The sequence below is a fragment of the Piliocolobus tephrosceles genome, chromosome 10, assembly GCF_002776525.5.
Source record: "Piliocolobus tephrosceles isolate RC106 chromosome 10, ASM277652v3, whole genome shotgun sequence".
Lineage (NCBI taxonomy): Eukaryota > Metazoa > Chordata > Mammalia > Primates > Cercopithecidae > Piliocolobus > Piliocolobus tephrosceles.
The window spans coordinates 110,530,440-110,548,463 of NC_045443.1; the positions used below are offsets into that span (position 1 = coordinate 110,530,440).

The window sequence follows — 18,024 nt, forward strand, 5'->3', positions numbered from 1 at the left end:
TACTGTTGATATATTTGGGTGGTTTCTAGTTTGGGGCTATTACAAATAGTGCTGCTAGGAACATTCTAGTAGCTGTTTCTAGGTACACAAGTGCACTCATTTCCGTTGCATATATATCTAGAAGTGTAATGATTGAGCCATAAGATATGTGTATGTCCAGCTTTAGTAGAAACTTCCAGTTTTCCATAGTGGCTGTGCCAGTGTGCACTCCCTTCAGCCATGCATGGTAGTTCCAGTTGCTTCACAGCCTCATCAACACTTTTTCATTTTGGCCTTTCTGGTAAGTGTGCACTAGTGTTACGTTGTGGTTTCAAATTTCCCTAATGACTAAGTACAACACTTTCTCTAATGTACACTATTACATTTGATGGTTATTTCATAATTTTCTTAAGCAGTTCCTCCATTGTACAGTATTTATTTCTGCTTTCTTCATAGTTACAAACAATATTGTGACAAACATCTTTGTAGTTAAATATATTTCTAATTTTTTTGTAGGTACATAGTAGGTGTATATATTAATATTCATGAGGTATATAGAATAATTTGATACAGGCATACAATGTGTAATAATCGTATCATGAGTTTTTTAAATGGGTTAAAATAAATGGGTTTTCTAATCCCTGTGTTATAAACAATTTATCCCTGTGTTATAAACAATTGAATTATACTCAAGCATTTATCCCTGTGTTATAGACAATTGAATTATACTCTTTTCACTATTTTTAAATGTACCATTAAATTATTGACTATAGTCACCCGGTTGTGCTATCAAATACTAGATCTCATTTATCCTTTCTAACTGCTTTTTGGACCATTGTAGTTAAATATTTTTGTACTTGCCTTATTATATATTTGAGGTAAATTCCTATAAGTGGTGCGACAGGGTCAAAAGCAGTGATTATTCTCTCATGTCTTTGGAGATGCATTGCCCTGAAGAAGGATGATATTGTTTACACCCCAACCAGTTCATCAAAGACGAGTTTCTTCTCCAGTGTTATACAGTGCAGGACTCAGCTACGAGGGTGTTCGGGCCCTCCAGGACTTTGAACATTTGTTCAACTAATGTTGATGGTCAAGGAGTGTGGTACCTTTACAGTCCCTTCCTGTCCCCCAAGAATGCCTCCCATGCCACTGGAGGACAATAAGTCCTTTCCTCTCTTAGTATATGTCAGGATAAATTATCATGCCATGACTGGTCCTTTTCGTCTCCTGTGGCGGCAGTTCCCAATCTTTCCGGCACCAGGGAACAGTTTTGTGGAAGACAGTTTTTCCATGGACTGGGGTAGGGAGAAGGAAGGTTACAGGATGAAACTGTTCCACCTTGGATCATCAGCATTAGATTCTCATAAGGAGCATGCAAACTAGATCCCTCACATGTGCAGTTCACAATAGGTTTTATGCTTCTATAAGAATCTAGTGCTGCTGCTGATCTGACAGGAGGCGGAGCTGAAGCGGTAGTGCTTGCCTACCTGCTGTTCACCTGCTCCTGTGCAGCCGGATTTCTAGCAGGCCACAGACTGGTACTGGTCTGTGGCCTGGGAGTTGGAGACTCTTGTCCTAAGGGACATTTCTTATGACCTGCCCATTTTGTGCCACTATTACTCAATGCTGTGTAAGGTAGATAACAAAAGACAATATATTACTATAGGACTCAGGGAGACCTGGATTCAAACCCTGGTTCCACCTCTTATTAGGGAAAAGTTATTTAATCTTTCTGGGCCCCAGTATCTTCTCTAAATGGTAAATGCAGTTGTTTTGAAAGAGGAAAAATTAAATGAGAAAAGTTCCTAGCCTGACTTTGCAAAAGAGGATGCTCAAATGGCCATAAAGTATGTGAAAAGGGGCTCAACTTTTTTAGTCATCAGGGAAATGTAAATTAAAACTACAGTGACATACTATGACCCATCCAAAAAGGCTAAAATTAGAGACTAACATAATTGAAGTCAAAGGGAATAAAGAGTGACCAGAACCTCTATAAACTGCTGGTAGGGACATAATTGGTGGAACAGCCTTGGAAAACTGTTTTGAAGTTTCTACTGAAGCTAAACTTATGCCTAGTCCATGGCCAGCAACCCTACTCCTAAGAAAATACTCAATAGAAATATGTACATGTATATACCAAAAGACATGAACATAAATATTCCATAGCAGCATTATTCATAATAACTCAAAACTAGAAACAACCTGTATCAACAGCAGAATTATTATGGTATATTTACACAGTGGAATACTATGCAGTGATAAAAAAGATAAGTTATACTGTGCATGGATGCATCTCACAGACATAAGCAAGAGAAGCCAACATAAAAGAGTTGAGCAAGAGAAGCCAACATAAAAGAGTCTATATCATTCTATTTATATGAAGCTCAAAAACCAAACAAATGATTTCGTGTGGCCAGAGGCAAGAGAGTGGCTATCTTTGAGAAAGGCAGTGACTAGAAAGGATCCTGAGGGTCTTTCAGTCTCTGGAATGTTTTATATCTTGACCTGGGTGGGAATTACACGGGTATATGCATATGCAAGAATTCATCAAGCTGTAAACTAAATTTATGTGCTTTACTGCATGTCAGTTATACTGCAATAAAGAAGAAATTAAAGGCACTTGGCCCAGTAATAAATAAATAGGAAATCATATTTTTCCATGTACATCATACATTCCTTACCAGCATCAGCTGCAGCTCTTGGCACACAGCAGGGTCTCAATATTTGTTCCTGTTTCTCTCTCTACCCCTTGTGTTGGTGGCAGGATCTCTGTCTGTGATGAGGACAAATTTGGCCACAATGAATTTATTGGTGAGACCAGATTCTCCCTCAAGAAACTGAAGCCCAACCAGAGGAAGAATTTCAACATCTGCCTGGAGCGAGTGATTCCTGTGAGTGACTTTACCCTGAGGATCTGATGGGAGGAGGGGAGATTGGAGGAGCTGCCTTCCTCTGAGTCTGAATTGGGGGAAAGAGATCCACAGGGTATTGGGTAGCAGAGGCACTGCAGCAGGTCTGCAGAGGAGAGTCAAGACTCCAGCTCACAACCTCAGGCTGCATTCTCTCTCTGCCTTTCACAAACCCTGTGTCAGCATCACTTTGAACATGAGTTTTTCTTGGCCAAACTGGATGGACAGCATGGTAGGGGCAGTGCGGGATTCCTGGGTTCAGAGCCAGCTCTGCCACTTGCTGCTCTATGGCCTTGGCCAGGGGGCTGAACCACTCCAAGCCTCGGTGTTCTTGTCTGTAATGTGGGTGTTGTGACAGTACCTGCCTCTTGGGAGGGTTGTGTTTTAAAAAATAACATAATTGAACTAGAACTTAGTGCATAGTAAGCACTCATAAATTAACGGTTGTTAGTATAGGAAATAATGCTGCCTTACCCACCTGTCAGTCATGAAGTCAGAAAGCACCATGTAGATAAACAGAAGGCAGGATAGCCTAGAGTTTAAGAGTATGGGCTCTGCAGCCAGACTCTCGGGTGTGAATTCTGGCTCTGCCACTTAGAGTATAACCTGAGGCAAATTATTTAATTTCTCTGGGCCTCAGATTTCTCATCTGTAAAATGGGATACTGTGGTGCTAACCTCATAGGATCTTTTAGGGATTGAATGTGATAATACATATGAAGTATTAGAATTGTCATTGTTGTCAGATGTAATTCTTGCTCTTTGAGGAAAATAACAAGGATCAAAATGAGGTTGCACCTCAGAATTAACCGGGGGATTTTAAAACCAGAGCTTTACAAACTAAGATTTGTGGAGGTCTCCCATAGGGATTATGTTTTAGTGGGGTAGGGTAGGACTCAACAATCTACATTTTTAGAGATAATTCAGGCTGCCTTGCCTTAAGTGTGGGCCAACTTGGGCCCGGAGAGGGTAGCAAGTCTCCAAGGTCACTGAGCACTGGCCAGAGCCCAGCTCTCCTACAACACCAGCACCCCTGGTCTCTCTGAGCTGCCTGCCTGCTCTCCACAGGGAAGCTATGGGGTGCAGGAGGGGAAATCCTGCAGCATCTTCTCAGCAGATGGCCAGCCTGAGGATGGAATATCTGCATGCCATGCCATAGTTTTATAACTCAGGCAAAAGAACAAGACTCAACAAGGAAAATTGCAAGGAAGGATTTCTACTGAATTCCAGGCTCAAAATAAATCCTTAAAGACATCCCTAGGAGCGAGGCATTTCTTCTGGGCTTTTGCCTGGTGACAGCTGGGTCTTAAGGCTTCTCTTCTTTCTCCAACTCCATGAGTCCAGTTGACCAGGGCAATGGCCAGGCCCTTGCCTGGGTCATCAGCCTTTGGGTTTGCCCATCTTGCTATGGTGGACGCAGCCAGCCCCAGAAACATGAAGGTGCAGGACAGCCAGAGGGTTGCAGCAGCCGCAGAACACTACTGATCATCTTCTTTTGCTCTTTGCCATTAAACCGTAACCCTTGCACCACCATCTTCCCCCATTATATCCCACTGAGGGCCCCTCCCCTCTGGACCTCAGGTTTCCTCCTCTCCAAAGTGGGGAGGTTGGATTTAACCAATGGTTTTCTAACTCTGTTTCCCAGAACCTTAGAGTTCAGCAAAAGGGCCCCAGGGTCCATGAAGGGAAAAAGCACCTGGTGGGTCAGACCCCAAGACCCCTGAGCCACTTCAATCAGAGAAAATGAAATCTTTTCTGCTTGTGTGTGGAGAGCTCTGATACTTCCTGGCTGTGTAACCTTGCATAAGGGGCTTAACTACTTGGACCTTCAGGATCCTCATTTGTAAAATTGGAATTGTAACAGAACCTATATCATAGGTTGTTATACATTCACATAGCTTGCCATGTGACTGTGTTTTATAAATTTCAGCTAAAAGGGAGAACACAGGAGGGCCACAGTAGCTTAAGAACCCACTTCCATGGCTCTGGATGCTAATGGAAGTGTGAGGGGTTTCTGGTCCTTCTTGTGCAGGAAGATGAGCTCCATAGAAAATGTTATCTTTTATTTGTTTTCTTCTTTTCAGATGAAACGTGCTGGGACCACCGGGTCAGCCCGAGGCATGGCCCTTTATGAGGAGGAGGTGAGCACTGAGCAGGAATTGAAGCCACAGTCAGGGTCTGTGCTGGGCTGGGCTAGCATCTTCCTCTTCTCTCCCTCCCTGGCCCCTTCCTCACCCATTCTCTTGCAAACACCCTGGAGTTGATTTGGCTTGAGAGCGACCCTTTGCCCAAGTTGTTCGGGCATGAGACAAGGGACATCCTCTCCACACCTAAGCCTCTGAGGAGGGGGCAGCCCCTTTCTCTCATACCTAGAATGCCCACCAGGTTTTTGGCCTCATTGTCAGATGCTCTGTAGACAATTCTACTGACTAGAGCAATGGCCCACTACTTTCTTGGAGTGGGTGCATTCTTTGAGCTGTGTGCCTGGTAGAAACCGAACTAAGCCTTCATGCTGTCTGCCTGGGTCCCTCATATGACTCCAGGGACTGCCCTTTGAGAAGACTGGTTGTATTAACGGAGTCTGAGATCAGAGGCAAGAATCTGTCTGGGGCCAGGGTCAAGGGTCAGTCCTGGGTTAGAGCCAAAGCCAATCAGTGACCAGGAGCAAGTTTAATCTGTGCTCACAGTCAGAGTTCATCCATGTCTAAGTCAAAGTGAAGCCATTGGTCCCCATGTGCCTGAGACTGGTCCTCGACTTTCACCTTTGGCTCCTCCTTGGAGGCTTGGCCATCTGCTGTCCTTGGTGCTGGCTCCCTAGAGCTGGTCGAGCTCCACCTGCCCTTCATAGGTTCTTCCCTAATGCGCACCATTCACATTGCCTGGCCCCCTCCCCTCCAAGGCCCACACTGCCTTTTCCCCCAATGCAGCAGGTGGAGCGTGTTGGTGACATCGAGGAGCGTGGCAAGATCCTGGTCTCTCTCATGTACAGCACCCAGCAGGGAGGCCTCATTGTGGGTATCATACGCTGTGTGCACCTGGCTGCCATGGACGCTAATGGCTACTCAGACCCATTTGTCAAGCTGTAAGTCAAGGCCTTGGGGCTACGGGTGGGCCCTGAAGGAGTCCTGGATCCTTGGAAGAGGAGAACCAGAGAGTTTCCCTAGGATTGTTGTACATTGAGACCCAGAGAGGGCAAGGAACCTGCCCAAGGTCACAGTGAAACAAATGCCTAGAACTGGCAAGAGTGTGGGTCTGGAGTCTCAGGCAGTCAAACTGGTGTGTCACTTGCCCACATGCAAAGTTTTGTAACTCTGTCCTCTCGAGGGCCTGCTGATGGCTCTACAATGATGCGGATTAGCTGTCGTAGCCCCATTTGTAGCTCCCAGGAGTTGGCCGCACACCCCTCGCACTGCTCAGACCTCCACCACCAAAGAGGCCATCTGGCGTTTTCCAGTTTCCTTCTGGAAATGCTCAAAAAAAAAAAAAAAAAAAAAAAATGCCTTCGATCTGGGGTCTATTCCAGTAATCTCAATCATGGAGAATAAAAAGACTCTGTTATCTGTGTTAGTCCAGATCCTCTGAGAAGAAGATGCCAAAATAGGATTAAGCAGACAAGGGGCTTATCAGGGGAAATACTCATTCCAGGAAGTCTGAGGGGAGTCAGGGGAGAAAGGGAGAGATGTTAGACTACAATGCAAGTCTGATCTGATGAGGGGAATAGCTAGGGAAGTTGGAGAGAAGCATTCCAGATACAAGTTCAGTAAGGCCACCAGGGAGTCCTCAAGCCAAAACTGGCCATCAGACACGTCCTGTGTCTTGTAGGAGTGGGCCAACTTTAGCATCTCTGCCAGGCTAGGATTGACTGGGAGCATGGCCTTGGCACAAATACGTCATGGACTTCCAAGGACTGCACCCAGGGCCTTGGTCAGTTATGCTTCCTGTAGCTGGAGGTCTGCCAAGTGCAATCTCAGAGCCACCGCTGTGTCCGACATCAGACCCGACTCTCGTCTCTGCCAGTTGCTGGCTGTGGACTCTAAGCAAGCTACTTAGCTTCTCACTCAGTTTCTTTAATGGTAAAACAGAGACAAGAGTTCCACTTATCTCTAAGAGTGGGCTTAGGGTGCAAATAAGATAGCACAAAGGAAGCAACCAGAAAATTGAGCCTGGTACAGAAATGTTTAGCACCTCAGTAGAATTCTGCTGGCCTTGGGGCAGCAACACGTATGTTTCTGTGGATATGGATCTCCATGGAGCATGGGGTCTCCAGTATGCTCTAGCCATGTGACCTGGGGCTCATGACTTAACATCTGTAGACCTCAATGTCCTCATCTGCAAAATGGACAGAGTAATACTGTGTATTAGTTCAGGTCCTCCAAGAAGGAAACACCAAGAGAAGATAAGGTGTGCAAGAGATTTGTTGGGGAAATGGCTGTAGAGGAGATAAGGACGAACCCAGAGGGGAGCCATAGAGACCACAGATCTTGCTGCAGGTGTGATCCCTGTGGAGCAGAGAAGGAGGGAAGTGTGGATAGAAACAATCTTAGGCTACAGTGCAGCTCCAAGGAAGCTACACTGTTTCATCCAAGGTGATGTAGAATCCTTGAGCACAGTCACCCATCAGAGGAGTCCTGCATTTCCCAGAAATGGGGCTGCTTAGTGTCCCTGCCAGAGTCAGCTATTGGCTAAGAACAGCTTGTGGGAAGCGTGGCTTCAGCAAGAACATCATGAATGCAGAGCCCAGTAGCTTGTTCGTCAATTTTATCCCCTGCAATTGGAGAATGCAAGCTGAGAGGTAGATTTTCAAGGGGTCTGGTACACAGTAAATGCTCAATAAATACCTGCCATTGTGGTTATAAATAACCACCATCACTGTCCTTACTCATGGCAAAGAGTATTTACTAATATTCTCTCCAGTTGGGAGACACTCCCCCACCTCCATTGCCTCTGATAGCAGAAAGCAATACTTCCCTCTAGTCCATGGCCAAAGAACAGATTCATGTGGGCGGTCTTTCAGATTTCCTTTGAATGAAGGTCTAGTTAACAAAGAATGCACATATCAGGGACAAGTTTGGTTTCTAAGAGTAATTTGATTTTATTTCCTCATATGACCCAAGAGAGGAAATGAGCTCGAGGGGTGCTGTCCAGCACTCCATTAGTAGTCAGCCATGTGCAGATTGGTTTTCTTAAATAATTCTCTCTACCACCCCTCCCCCACCCACCCAATACTTCCAGAAGAAGTAGAATTGCCGTGGTCACCAGTGAAGCAGCTGACCTGCTGGGTGCAGTTATGGGAGAAGAAATGGGAGACCACTAAGTAGTTTCTGATCTAATAAAGATTTTTAAAAAGCCAGAACTTCCCACTATTTTTGCTTAGCTCTTTGGTAACTTTTAATTTCTCATTTTTATCTCTTCTTAAAAATTATCCTCAGCCGGGCGCGGTGGCTCACGCCTGTAATCCCAGCCCTTTGGGAGGCCGAGGTGGGCGGATCACGAGGTCAGGAGATTGAGACCATCCTGGCTAACACGGTGAAACCCCGTCTCTACTAAAAATACAAAAAATTACCCAGGTATGGTGGTGGGCGCCTGTAGTCCCAGCTACTTGGGAGGCTGAGGCAGGAGAATAGCGTGAACCCGGGAGATGGAGCTTGCAGTGAGCCGAGACTATGCCACTGCACTCCAGCCTGGGCAACAGAGCGAGACTCCATCTCAAAAAAAAAAAAATCCTCAAAACCACTTGTGTAGATGAGAATGAGATGTTCACCCTCTTTACAGGTCAAGAAACACAGGAACAGTAAAATTACACTCACGTTTAAAGCTGCTCATCTGGTGACAACCTGAATCAGAATCCAAATGTCTTAGCCCTTAGGAGTGTTTAGCCCATTGTGTTTACTCACCCAGGAAATATTTTGTTTGGTTTGGTTTGTGTTTTTCTCTCTCTCTCTCTCTTTTTTTTAAGAGACAGGGTCTCACTCTGTCACCCAGGCTGTAGTACAGTGGTGTGATCATAGCTCACTGCAGCCTCAAACTCTGAGGCTCAAGAGATCCTTCCATTTCAGCCTCCTGAGTACCTGGGACTGCAGGCATACAGCACTGTGCCCAGATAATTTTTGTTATTTTTTATAGAGACAGGCTCTCGCTATGTTGCCCAGGCTGGTCTGGAACTCCTGGGCTCAAGTGATCTTCCCACTTTGGCCTCCTAAAGTGCAGAGATTACAGGCACGAGCCATCATACCCAGCCTTACCCAGAATATATTAATTGAGTACCTACTATGTGCTAGACATTGGGCCTCACTGGAAAAGAGCCCTGTAGGCAGAAGAAACAGTTTGCTCAAAGGCCCTTGGGTGGAAAGGAGAAGTAAGGAGTGGGGTGAGGAAGATGACCCCACTCAGGTTAGGCTGGGATGGAGCAGAAACTCAACACGCAGGGTCTTAAGGCCACATGAAGGATTTTGAACTCTCCCTTGAGTTTAAAAGGAATCCAGTATATAGTTTTGAAAGTGGAGTGACAATAATTAGATTTGCGTCTTCCCCTTTCTGTGCGTACACCCAGCATCTCTCTAGGAATTGGGGGCAGCCAAAGGTGGGATAGATGGTAAAATGCCAGGCACCACCAGCGTGACCATCAATTTGATTTATGGGGAGAAAGTGAGCATGCTAAGAACACAGACTCTAGATGTAACATCTGGATTCAATCCCAGCTGTGTGAGCTAGGGCACACTTCAGCCTCTCTGGATCTCATTTTCTGTGTCTATAAACTGAGTGGTTATAGTTCTACTGCCTACGGTCATGTGGGGATTAAATATGCCTAAGGTGCTCAGTCAAGTGCCAGGTACCAAGCAGATGCTCTAATGCACATTGGTCATATCAGTGTTAATCCCTTTCCGATTTATTCATCAATTCATCCTGATAAAGAAGGGGCCTTTGGGGTCAAGAGGCTGTTGTTATTCATTAAATGTCATCCATAATAGCATTTGTGTCTCCTCCCAGCTGGCTGAAACCGGACATGGGAAAGAAGGCCAAACACAAGACTCAAATTAAAAAGAAAACCTTGAATCCCGAATTCAATGAGGTAAGGCTGCCCCATTCTTTATCATGCTCTGGGATACTTGCTGTGTGTTAGAGAGGCACAAATTCCTACTAGAAGGTTGTAAGTCACATAGAAAAAGAACACTTTCTGTGATAGATCAGACTGAATTATCTAAAGAAGCAGGAATGAGTTCCTTGTCACTGGAAGAAATCAAGCCTAAGACAAAAGCCCACAGATTAGGAATGTCATAGGAAGAAAGCAGTGTTTGGGAAGAGATTGAACTAACTTGTCTCCAACGTCTTCACCAATTCAAGTAGTCTCTAATACTGAAATTCGGGGGAGTAAATCATGTACAGTGATGCTCTTTACCATCCACCCCGTTGACGATGCCCTGTCCTTCACTCCTCATGTCCGTCCAGTGCATCAACTCCTATTGAAACCACTGCTTGGACACCCATTGAATTTGCTCCTTCCTCTCCCTTCTCACTGCTACTGTCTTGCCTCAGACCCTGCCATATCAGGCCTGGACGGTTGCAGTAGACTCCTGACTCATTTCTGTGTGCTTGGCACCTCCACCACATAAGTTTGAGCTTTGTAAAACACAAATCTGAATTTGTCACCCCCTTGCTTCAATAACTCAACAATGGCTCTCGAATTTCTTAGCATGACAATCAAGCCCTTTCAAACTCACCTCCATCCCTGCCTTATCTATACACCCCCTCCTCAAGTGACACTCACCTCCATGCAGGTCTCTTCACACCTGCTGCTCCCTTTTCCTGGACTGTCCTCTCCCTCTCTTCCTCTCTGGAAAACTCCTACTCATCCTTCAGGACTCAGCATAAGAATTACCTCCTGTAGATGTGCTTCCTCTATGTTTCCAGACACTCTGTATCCCTCTAGTTTCCAAATCCAGTGAAATCTGGATTTAACTTTTCTGTGGACAAGCCTGTCAGACACTAGGGGTCCAAAAATATCTGTGAAATTAATGAAGGGTTGAATGGAGGAAAGAGTGGAAGAGTAAATGAGTTCTAATCCAAACCACATGTATGGTTCTGATCTAGATCTAAATAAAGACAAAGAAGTGCCATGACAAGTGTCTCAAAGTGCCATGACACACCAGCTCTGAGCCCAGAGTCACGTCCCTGAGCCTGACTCCATGCCCAGGGCAGGAATGAGTCCATGTTCATGCTGCATGCCTGCCTGGAGCAGCCCTGGGTGCTGTTCTACCCACTGAATCTCCTTTCTCTGCCCTGCTCCTGAGATCTGATGTTGGAGCAGAGCTGGCTAATATTGATTTTAATCACATATTGCAAAGTGGGAAAGGGAAGTTACAGCACAGTAGGTTTAGTATTGTTTGCTTTAGAAAAAAAAAGAAAAAGAAAAAGAAAAAGAAAAACATATGCCCATATGCACCCACATGGGGAATGTGCTGTGTAAACAGAGTTCAGAATAATCACTGAGCAGTCAGCTCAGCCCTTCCTCTCTAGGCCCCTCTTTTAGCGGAACCCCTGATTTCCTAACTCATATCATGGATTTTGAGCAAGGAGCCATTTGTAGCTGTCCTGCCCTACACTCTCTTGGAATCTGAGTAAGTCACAAAACATAAAATCTGAATAAACTCATTAGCCGTGAATCAAGACCAGACATCATATCGCATAATAAACTGATGCAAAAATATTTTTCAGTGTTGGTCCTCAGCGTTGGTGAGCATGTGGGAAAAGACACACACTATTGGAGATAAAGCAAACCTCTGAAGGAAAGTTTGCTAAAACACTTTCAAAACTGTCAGATGTTAAAAGTTAAATTCCACTTATTTGGAGAATAGGTAGTGCAGTCACATATTTCAGAATTCAGAAAGCACAAAGGGGTATCCAATGAAAGTCCCCCTCCTACCCCAGCCTTGTTGGCACCTACTTCATTTCTTATGAAACAAATATATTATCAATTTCTGAAAGGTACATACATATACAAATCAAGTATATGTATAACCAGCTTTCTTATTGTACACAAATGGTATCACAGTATAGCCACTATTCTCCATCTTAAAATGTTACAAACTCAAACATTCACTTCTCAGAATCTATTCTAAGTAAATCATCATAGACATACATAATGATTTAGCCACAGGGGTTACTTTTTTAAAAAACCTATGTGATGATATAGCTACAAGGGTGAATTTTTTTTTTTCTTTTTTTGTTTATTTTGAGACAGGATCTCGCTCCGTCACCCAGGCTGGAGTGCAATGGTGCGATCTCAGCTCACTGCAACCTCCACCTTCTGGGCTCAAACAACTCTCCTGCCTCAGACTCCCAGGTAGCTGGGATTACAAGTGTGCACCACACACCTAGCTAATTTTTTGCATTTTTAGTAAAGACTGGATTTCACTATGTTTGCCAGGCTGGTCTCAAACTCCTGGCCTCAAGAGATCTACCCAGCCTTGGCCTCCCAAAGTGCTGGGATTATACACATGAGCCACCACACCCAGCTGCTACAAGGGTGACTTTTATGGTATTTTTGATGATAGTGAAAAATTGGAAATAACTTAAATACCCAACTGTTAGGGCTTAGGTTATGGCCACATAGCCACACAGCCACACAGCCATAAGTTTGAGCTTTGTAAAACACAGTCACACAGCCACAGAACCACATAGTCACAGAGCCACAGAGCCACACAGCCACACAACTACACAGCCGCACAGCCACACAGCCATATAGCCACATAGCCATTAAATGGAGCCATTTAAAACAATGATGTAGAAAAATATTTGAGAACATGCTAAGTTGGTTTTTGCCCAAAGTTGTAAATGAAAAAGGAAGTGACAATACTGTATGTTCAGCATTACTTAATTCACAAAAAATTTATACATCACTGTGAACACATGTGGGGGAATGTTGACAGTGGTTATTCTTGGGTAGTTGGGTTACAGGGAATTGGTGGGGGGAGGTTCTTCTTTGTTTTAGCAATGAACATAAATGAATTTTGTAATTAGGCAGAAAAGCTATTTTGTGTGTGTGTGTGTGTGTGTGTGATGGAGTCTTGTTCGTCGCCCAGGCTGGAGTACAGTGGCGCAATCTCTGCTCACTGCAAGCTCCGCCTCCTGGGTTCACACCATTGTCCTGCCTCAGCCTCCTGAGTAGCTGGACTACAGGCGCCCACCACCACGCCCGGCTAATTTTTTGTATTTTTGGTAGAGATGGGGTTTCACTATGTTAGCGAGGATGGTCTCAATCTGACCTTGCGATCCGCCCGTCTTGGCCTTCCAAAGTGCTGGGATTACAGGCATGAGCCACTGCGCCCAGCCGGCAGAAAAGATATTTTTTAAAAATCAGATTGTCTGGGAACATATATACTCAGTCCACTTCAACTTTATTTATTTATTTATTTATTTATTTATTTTTGAGACAGAGTCTTGCTCCATGGCCCAGGCTGGAGTGCAGTGGCATGATCTCGGCTCACTGCAACCTCCACCTCCCTGGTTCAAGTGATTCTCCTGCCTCAGCTTCCCAAATAGCTGCAATTGCAAGTGTCCACCATCATGCCTGGCTAATTTTCATATTTTTAGTAGAGATGGGGTTTCACCATGTTGGTCAGGCTGATCTCGAACTCCTGACCTCAAATGATCCACCACCTCGGCCTCCCAAAGTGCTGGGATTATAGGTGTGAGCCACTGTGCCTGGCCACTTCAACTACTTTTAATCCCTAAGCAATAAAAAAGGGGATGCCCCTTCAGAAGCTACGAGAGGGGAAGGACTGAGTTCATGGCCATTTACCTACAAGGAAACTTGAGCTCTATTAGAAAAACCTCACCAGCCTTCCCAATGTCCAGCAGAGAATTCACGGAAAAGAGGATGACGGTACTTTGTGACATAGAGTGTTTGTTGGAAGGGAATCACTGGACCTGGGCAGAGGATCGGAGCAGGAAGACCTCCCTGCTCCCAGAATGCCAGCTCAAGCTCCTCTCCTTGGCCCATGACCTCCAGGACCCCGCCTCTTACCTCCCAATGCTGTGGGTTCAGAGGGCTCGTACTCACATGTCTTCCTCTGTTGCATCCAGGAGTTTTTCTATGACATCAAACACAGTGACCTGGCAAAGAAGTCACTGGACATCTCGGTCTGGGACTATGACATCGGCAAGTCCAATGATTACATTGGTGAGTGTTCCTAACTCCAGAGAAAACGCCCTCTTCTGTCCTCCCAAGAACAGGAGAGCCTTATCCAGGGCTACAGAGAGTTGAGGTCACTGCTTTTCTTTTGGCAACCACATTGTTCAAATGCTAATTTGAGACCCATGGTCCTGACTTTGGTCCAAGTTGGGGATGTCTTTACATGAAAGGGCTTACAAAACTTGATTAATTGTTGAACAAATCACATCCAGTGGGGTAATTAAATCATAGGAGAGATGTGCGTTCTCTGCAGAAAGGAGACTGCAAAAGAATTCTTAATTTATTTGCATGTCCAGGATAAAATTTTTAACTTTTTAGTTCCTCTCTGAATCATGAGGAAGAAAATCAATTAAAGATGAAGCAGGGGGGTGGGGACTCCAGGCAAGGGACAGAGCCTCAGCTAAGGGGTAAAGACAGGATTGAGCAGGATGATGAAACTCTTTGGAAATAGATGATGAGTTCCCAGATGCAGTGGGAGATAAGTTTCGGTGAGTAGAAGGGTGATTTGTAAAAAGTCTTTAAAAATAGACAGTGAAATTATGACTTGGTGGAACAGTAGGGAGCCATTGCAGGTTCTTGAGGCAGAGAAGGCCAGTAGTAATAATAACAACAACAACAACTCTCCGTAGAGTATGGATCCCAAGTTGCTGGGAGTCACTGCTTGGTGCAGTTTTTCCCCCAACTACACATTTGGGTCTAGAATGACCTCTATTCTGACCACCTGCTCCTATCTTCCCATTTATCCTCCAGGAGGCTGCCAGCTGGGGATCTCTGCTAAGGGAGAGCGCTTAAAACACTGGTACGAGTGTCTGAAAAATAAAGACAAGAAGATAGAGCGCTGGCACCAGCTACAGAATGAGAACCACGTGTCAAGTGATTAGGCTAGTGCCCAGGTCCCCAACTCCATGTCCCAGGTCCCCCTCAGCCTGCCCCAGCTGCCCACCGCACCCTGATCTCTCTTCTCTATGCCTACCTCCCCCCATACCCTGCTGATCTCCCTGAGCCTGCCTTTGAGCCCCCGTCATGTTGGGCACTGCTGCCAAAGACTCCCTCCTCCCTGATGCTGGGATGTGGGCTCTGAATATAGCCCCTCTCTGGTCCCTGGGATGGAGCAATGGGGATGGGTTTGGGGAGATGTTTACAAAGAGGTTGATCAGTTAATAACCTCTCAGTTTGGGTAAATTACAAAGGTTCTTCATCATTTAGAACTGTTTTAGACCCTCCTAGCCTTGAACACACACACACGCGCGCACACACACACACCCTCCTTTTCATTCCCTGTGTCGTGTCTCGTATACTCTCAGTTGTCAGCAGACCCGGACAATGCTGTGAGGACAAGCATTGGGGCAGAAATGAGGCTCCAGGCTCCCACTGCCCCCTGAGATGCACACCCTGATTGCCAGGAAAACAGACTGCTGTGTTCCGGAACACACCCTCCCTGCTCCAAGCGCACCGAGATGCAAATGCACAGAATTCACCAAGGGGCTTGGACGCTCTCCTCTTTCCGAATGTCACCTGTGTGCTTCCTAGCAAAACAAAAACAAACGACAACAAAAAACCCTTCCTCTGTCGCCTTTTCTCCTCCTCCCTCTTCTTTGCCTTTTGTCATAGTAGATTCTCTCTTTCTCAGCCTCTCCCTTCTCCTTTCTCTCCCTGCCTTTCTCCCCTTTGCCTTTCTCTCTCTCTAAAGCAGTAACACCGCAAAAACAGCAGCAAAAAAGTGTATGTTAACCCAGCCTCACCTCCTTCCTCTCACCAGCCTGACCAGGAAACTGAGAAACTGGCCCAAATCTGAGATTTCACTTGGGCCCACACTTCTTAAGTGACCCACTTCTCCTGTTGGCAGAGCCAGACATTCCCAGGGCTCGGGCCAGTGGCTGGCACTGCCCTGGGTGCATGGCAGCATCCCTCGAGCTGTGTAGATGCCCCATAGAAGGGCTCTCCATGGGCTCCCTGGGTGGGCACAGAAGGCATTTAGAAGACCAGGTCTATGGGTCTGAGGGAGCCTCATCCAAAGCCTCCAGCCTTTCTCTGCTCTTAGGTAAATGAACAGGCTACCCTCCTCCCCAGTGCCCTTTGACTCTGTTTCATTGACTCTCTTGCATCCCGTCTCTCACTCAGAACGCCCCCAGTCTCTCTGTCTCTCTCTGTCTGTCTCTCTGTCTCCCTCACTCTCTTTACTAAGCTTCCTGGGAGAATCAAATAACATCATGGTTATGGAACAATGGAGAGAGACAGGCCTGATGCCAAAGGCTTTGGGCTCATCATCAATCTTTCACTTTCTTCCTATAAAAAAAAATATTTTAAAAAGGAGGAAAACGCAATGTGGGCAAACATTACACACTTGAGGTTGAGGTCAGGCAATCTTGGTGCCCTGAGAGAAAGGTTTGATTTTCCCAATTTCAATGAGGTTTTCCCTCATGAAAAGCACCCCCAGTCATCCCAGACCCCTGACATTCTCTACAGAAGCATCAGACAGACACTGAAACTCCCACTTTCCCCCAAATCACCTCTCTTAACTTTTCAACGCCCTCCACCCTCAGCTCCCTACACGATTCATGGGAGGACTCATTTCTTGCCTTGAATAACCATTTTCTAAACATCGAGCTCTTTACCTTCCCCAAAGCGGCCAACAGCTTCCTGGCCACCACCTTTCCTTTTGACCCTATCTTTCCCCATTAGTCCCTGGTGGCACCTACTCTCAGCCCACCTCCCTTCCCCTGTTTCCCCTTAGGAGACAGCATGCTGGCTGTGTCGCCCAAGCCTGATGCTGGTGTAGGCGCTGGAATCAGCATGCAGCAAGCTCACAGTGCCCCTAGTCTGGGGGCACGCTCTTCCTGACAAATGTAACCACCTCCCTGCCGAGAATACACACATGTCCTCCGGTGCATGCACAACCACCCAGCATCTTTCTTTGTGATGATGTAGCCAAAAATAAAGTAGGAACATCCAGGAAAACAAGTGGTCTGCATTTTTCCTTTCTGGTTTCTGCAAAGTCTTCCTCCCCACCAGGACATATGCTATTCTGATAGTTAGTATTTAATGAGCATCTACTATGTTCCAGCCACTGGGGACAGATGTGTTCTCTGCCCACGAGGAGTTTGCTTTCTGGTGGATTTTATCTTGGGCAGGTGGGCCTAAGGTAACTTGGCTGACTCCAAACCCTTTTAGAAGAATACTTGTTGCTGGTGCCCAATAAACAGGAAGGCAACATCCTCATCCTCCTCCTGCTGCTACAAGACCTGGAAAAAGTCCCAGGTGGTTGCAGAATCAGAAATTGCCAAAGCTAAAAGAGAACATAAAATTCAGGCACAACCTAGTTCAATCAACTCTCTTTTTAGACAGATGAAGAAACCAAGGTCCAGAGAAGAAAATGTCATGCCCAATGTTTCACAAAGGCAATGCCAGGAAAGGAGTTTGATTGTTGGACTCCCAGAGTCCAGTGTCCTTAACACACTGATTGATGAGCATGGACTATCATATGCCTCCCTTGCATTCTAGCACCTTCCAACCTATAATGAGTCTCTCATTGGAGACTCTCAATAGTCCTGAAGGTGAACTGAATCAGTAACTAACTTTCCAGAAAAAAAATCTTTTTTTTTTTTTTTTTTTTTTTTTTTTTGACTGAGTCTCCCTCTGTCGCCCAGACTGGAGTGCAGTGGTACAATCTTGGCTCACTGCAACCTCCACCTCCTGGGTTCAAGCAATTCTCCTGCCTCAGCCTCCCAAGTAGCTGGGATTACAGGTGCCTGCCGCCACACCTGGATAATTTTCGTATTTTTAGTACAGACAGGGTTTCGCCAGGTTGGCCAGCCTGGTCTCAAACTCCTGACCTCAGGTGATCCACCTGCCTTGGCTACCCAAAGTTCTGGGATTACAGGTGTGAGCCACCACACCCGGCCTCTTGAATTCTTAATCACACTATAATCCATCCCCAAAGTGC

General features: G+C 45.7%; 1 protein-coding gene across 5 annotated transcripts in view; it reads left to right on the plus strand.

The window, feature by feature from the left end:
* Positions 1–17,039, plus strand: part of RPH3A (rabphilin 3A) — a 331,956-nt gene extending 314,917 nt beyond the window's left edge. For 2 of the 5 annotated variants that reach the window (XM_023203847.1, XM_023203865.1), the window contains exons 17-22: positions 2,747–2,873; positions 4,975–5,031; positions 5,818–5,972; positions 9,878–9,959; positions 13,973–14,069; positions 14,832–17,039. In XM_023203847.1, coding sequence (XP_023059615.1) covers positions 2,747–2,873; positions 4,975–5,031; positions 5,818–5,972; positions 9,878–9,959; positions 13,973–14,069; positions 14,832–14,962 — 649 coding nt within the window. In that variant the 3' untranslated portion in view covers positions 14,963–17,039. The remainder of the gene's footprint in view (positions 1–2,746; positions 2,874–4,974; positions 5,032–5,817; positions 5,973–9,877; positions 9,960–13,972; positions 14,070–14,831) is intronic. The other 3 variants (XM_023203858.2, XM_023203869.1, XM_023203877.1) reach the window with 3 other exon arrangements.
* The last annotated feature ends 985 nt before the right edge of the window (positions 17,040–18,024 follow it).